The sequence below is a fragment of the Cygnus atratus genome, chromosome 2, assembly GCF_013377495.2.
Source record: "Cygnus atratus isolate AKBS03 ecotype Queensland, Australia chromosome 2, CAtr_DNAZoo_HiC_assembly, whole genome shotgun sequence".
Lineage (NCBI taxonomy): Eukaryota > Metazoa > Chordata > Aves > Anseriformes > Anatidae > Cygnus > Cygnus atratus.
This window is the reverse complement of record NC_066363.1, coordinates 130917814-130922389: the sequence shown is the minus strand read 5'-3', so window position 1 is coordinate 130922389 and position 4576 is coordinate 130917814. Positions and strand designations below refer to the sequence as shown.

The following is a 4576-nucleotide window of genomic DNA, read 5'->3' as shown; positions in this document are numbered from 1 at the left end:
AGTCAAGCTGGGACCTCATTATGCTGGTCCTGTACACACCTTGTCTCAAACTGATTATTACCTGAACAGTGCAAACAGAAAGCAAATTACATGTCCAGAGACCTTCAGTGGGCTGATATCAGAGCCCAGATTTTTGCTTTAACTAGTCATGATGCTAGTCATTGGGACATAGGTCACCAGAAGGCATACAAGCAAATGGGAGAGAAATTACCTGTTCTGTTGCTTTGCTTTTCATAGACCCCTATTACCCCTCTCCAGCACAGGAAAGCAGAATACAGACCTGTCGGTCAATTGGTTCGGGTGGTGCAACCTTAAGGAGATCTCAATCGAGGAAGAAGCTTTATTGCCTTACCCTTCTACAGCCACCAGCACTCCCTCTTTCTGCCCCCACATCAACTTCTTCACGTAGTTCTGTGCCTCTTTGGAGAAAATCTCTGACTGTAGTTGTGCAGAAAGCAAATTAAATAATCTCAACAAGCATTTTAGATCGCTCAGTCTAGGAATTTTCATTTGATATGGAGGACTGAAATGAAAGAAAAGAATATTAGAGAGAACATATTCTCTGTAGGTTGAACCTAACTTTTTCTTCTCATAGACAATATGACTTAAATATTTGTCTTTAAGGTGAAGTGTTCTTGAATGATAAAAATAATTAAATAAAAACATGACAGTGATCTTTGTACCAGTAAGGGCATATGAATAATAACACTATGACCTACTGGCAAAGGAGGGGTAGGGGAGGAAGGAAAACACTGGGCACTGGGACTCCCTCTTCATTGGTCATCCTAGAGCATCATGTGGCCAAGGCTCCTTTTTAAAGATAACTCCTCATCTCCTGGAGCTCATACTATCTTCCCGTCTTGCATTTGTGCTTGATCCTGTGGAAGACTCCTGTCCAGCCTGACAAAATGTGTGACCACTTTGTGGGTACCTGGAAACTTCTTTCTAGTGAAAACTTTGAGGACTATATGAAAGAGCTGGGTGAGAATTGTTATTTGGAGTTGTTGTATCTGGGAAAGGGAAGGAATGCTGAATTTGAACTTTATTCTTTACTTGTTTTTTTTTTTTTTTTTTTTTTTTTTCTGGCTATGCTGTTTATCAAGGGGTTTTTAGTCCAACTAGCTTGATTAGACAGTGTTATACTGAAGAACTTTGCTGTTTGGATTAGTGTTGTCACATTCCTGTTATACAGAAAAACCTTAATTGCGAGGAATAGTTTCAGGTAAGCCAAGTCTATACATGCCTACTTAGTAGTGCTATAAATGCAAGTAAAACACCTTACTGCAGCGTTTTATGTGGATTTGCTTTTATCCTTTGGAGATACAACGTGGTACAATGCTAGAATGCAGCAAGCTTCTCCATGTCTAAGAGCAACACACCTAAATTTCGTTATATTGCTCTTGGACTAGGACACTGTCTAATTGTTATGGCTATTAGAGTGAGTGAAGCTCCGTGGCTGCCTCTGGTGAATATTAACAAATAAAATTACATGCATTCATGCAGATACTTGCAAAAGATTTGAGGAATAACACTCGTCTCTAAAGGTGTAAACTTCATGGTTAGAATTAAAATAGAGTTTAAAATGTGTCCATATTCTTGTAGGGTAGGAGATGTATGAGGTAACTTGCACTGATTGGATCCATACATGCTAAAAATCTTGGGGTGTTATCTGGAGATTATGAGTAAAATACTCACTGAGACTTCTGCAGCACTCAGGCAGCTTTCAGTGAGACTCTAGCACTCTTAATCTTTACCCCAGATTTTAATCAGGACAACTGTTGCCAGCTATTTCTTAATCATTTCCTTTTATTCAGCGCAGCCACTGACAAATATATCTGTGATTTAAATGTTTTTTGTTTGGTTGGTTTTGTGGCTTAGAAACTCATATATTTCTGCTTATTTATTATTAGATATAGTCAGCATACAAATTAGTGCATAAACCATTGTGGTAATATGGAGCAAGCACATATGTGAATATTTAGCATTAAAATCTCGTGTCAGTCTTCAAAACATTGTTTTTGCTACTCTGTCAATGACAGAAGACAATTTCCTTATGTCATCCCAACTTGGCATGGTCTATAAACATAACAGCTAGTTAGATGTTACAAAGGAACTTCTGCAACATAGGATTAATAAACAATTCAGAAAATAATGGGGAAAGCAACACTGAAGTTGTTTTTTTTTTTTTTTTTTTTTTTTTTATTCCCAAATAAGATAAGAACACTAACTAGAGATAAAACTTTCATGGTGTCCTTTCTTATTTGCAGGTGTGGGATTTGCTACCAGGAAAATGGCTGGTGTGGCCAAGCCCAATGTAACTATCAGCATAAATGGTGATGTGATAACCATCAAATCAGAAAGTACCTTCAAAAATACAGAGATCTCTTTCAAGTTGGGTGAAGAGTTTGATGAGACCACAGCAGATGACAGAAAAACAAAGGTGAGTCTAAAAATGGCATTTTCCAAATACATCTCTCAAAAGGGATGTCAGAGCAGGAGGACAGAGTCATGGTTTTGACGTACGCTGTTGAAATGATGCCTTCAGAGGTAAGCATACAATGAATCCTTTTTGCTTTAGTACTGCTTGGACATGGAAACAGTCTTCTCTTCAGTCCATAGCGCCCTGATAAAAAGGCCAAACTTACCTTTTTTCTTTAACAGAACGTCATAACCTTAGAAAATGGCTCACTGAAACAGGTGCAGAAGTGGGATGGCAAAGAGACTATCATAAAGAGAAAAGTGGTGGATGGGAACCTGGTGGTGGTGAGTTTGTTTTTGTTGTCTAATCACAGAATTCATTGTGCAGATTTCTTGTCTGGTGGATGTATTACATTGGACTCAAATATGGGGAATGAAAACATCTGAATAGTCTATACACTGAGTGAGAAGTCTCTCTGAATAAGTCTGGAGCTTGTATTAAAACTGAAATGGTGTTAAACTTATGGTAGGGTTATGCTTGCTTTCCATTCAGAGCAAGAGATGGTTAGGGAAGAGTAGGGCAAATAAACCATCCCCATTAGGGAAACTTTTATATATCTTAGTTTTAAAGTCCTGTACAGAATAGAGGATGCATTAGTGAAGTCTATGTTAGGTGCACTCACTCTATGCTGATGCAAAGTAGTCCTTCTGCTCCTCTTCAGGAAAGAGAGAAAGAGACAGAGAGAAGGGAAGAAAAAAAGAAGGAAGGAAGAAAGGAAGAAAGAAAGGAAGAAAGAAAGATAGATCTCCTTTAGTTGGCATTGTCTGGGCAGAAAGCATTGTGCTTGGTGCCAGTGAGGCTCAGCTGCAGCTTGGGGTTTCCCAGTGCTGCTCTCCAGTTTTAGAAAAGATGCTTTGAAATATCTGAAAGGGGACTAAAAATGTGTTCATAAAAGGCAGTTACGATTCCTACATGTTACATGTACGTGAAATTCCTGAAGAGTTCTGCCCTCCCCTAGAGAAAAAGATGTGTCCACAAATTTAATATTTAAATTTCTTTGGATAAAGACCAGAGGAGAATAAATAGAAATGGTTTTTAATAACAACTTCATTAGGAAAGGTTGAAGAAAAGAGTTTGATCTAATAGAAAAATAGATGAGGAAAAAGCCTAACATGCAGAGGCTGACACAAGCAGCTGCAAGTCATGCAGGACTCTGTGTGTGTGTTGTGCATGTGTGTGAAGAAGACAAGCCACAGCTACAAAAGGTGAGAGGAAGAGAGACTACTGCCCAAGTCCAGAGTCCATTCACCCTTCATGGAAGTTCCAGGAGCCTTCTTTGGGGGCCATAAAATGAGGAGATTAGAAATCTCCTGGGGGAAGCTGAAACAGATGGTCTTTCAGTCCTGTAATGAAATATAATATGTTTTTCTTTCTGAAGCTCTCAAACTTGAGTTTCACTGTTTTGGCAATTGTTTTTGAAGGACGAGAAATGCAAATTCATTCTTACACTGGCTTCCAGTGGATAAGCATTTCTCTACCTTCTGACTAACAAATATGCAGTGAGACTTAAAAGCTGATTAAATTTTCATTTTTTTTTTTTTCAGGAATGCACCATGAATAATGTTACCAGCAAAAGAGTTTATGAAAAGGCATGAAGAAGCCATCTTCAGACAGGACAAATGCTTAAAGCTGAGGAAAAACTTCACTGAAGGAGAAAAACTCCACAAATACATTTTAAAGAGAACTGCACTTTTTACAGATATATCCCAAAACAATTATATGCAGCTAGTTTAATTTGTTATGGCTATTCAATAAAATGTTCTGCTTTCTACAACCTGGGCTTGTGCTGGAGTTTGTCAGAAAGGGCTTTTGGGGGGTGCACCATGGGGACAGAGCTGTGGGGGCAGTATCGTGTTAAATCCTGTGCCATGCTTGGTAACTGTGACCCATCTCACTGCAGAAGGGGGGTCAGAGACGATCCAGTGGGTGGCATTTGTTGTGTAATGGAGATAGATGTAGACCTGGATAGAAACCATCATCTGATGAATGTTGTGTATGGGCTAATGACCTCAAGGAGCCTGACGTGGGCTGATATGCCCACAAGCCAGCACTGGCTTTGAATGTGAGCAGGGAACTTGGCACCTCACACAGGGCTAT

General features: G+C 39.2%; 1 protein-coding gene across 1 annotated transcript; it reads left to right on the top strand.

Annotated features, from left to right (window-relative positions):
- The first annotated feature begins 812 nt into the window (after positions 1-812).
- On the top strand, positions 813-4253 carry LOC118247819 (fatty acid-binding protein, adipocyte). Its single transcript, XM_035546117.2, has 4 exons — positions 813-981; positions 2268-2440; positions 2662-2763; positions 4024-4253. Exons 1-4 carry the CDS (start codon positions 909-911, stop codon positions 4072-4074), a joined length of 399 nt encoding a protein of 132 aa, XP_035402010.1. The 5' UTR covers positions 813-908; the 3' UTR covers positions 4075-4253.
- Positions 4254-4576: the final 323 nt, after the last annotated feature.

Coding starts and splice junctions, on each gene's coding strand:
- LOC118247819 (XM_035546117.2), top strand. CDS start 909: ATGTGTGACCACTTTGTGGGTACCTGGAAACTTCTTTCTAGTGAAAAC. Junction 982..2,267: donor GGACTATATGAAAGAGCTGG/GTGAGAATTGTT, acceptor TCTTATTTGCAG/GTGTGGGATTTGCTACCAGG. Junction 2,764..4,023: donor TGGATGGGAACCTGGTGGTG/GTGAGTTTGTTT, acceptor TTTTTTTTTCAG/GAATGCACCATGAATAATGT.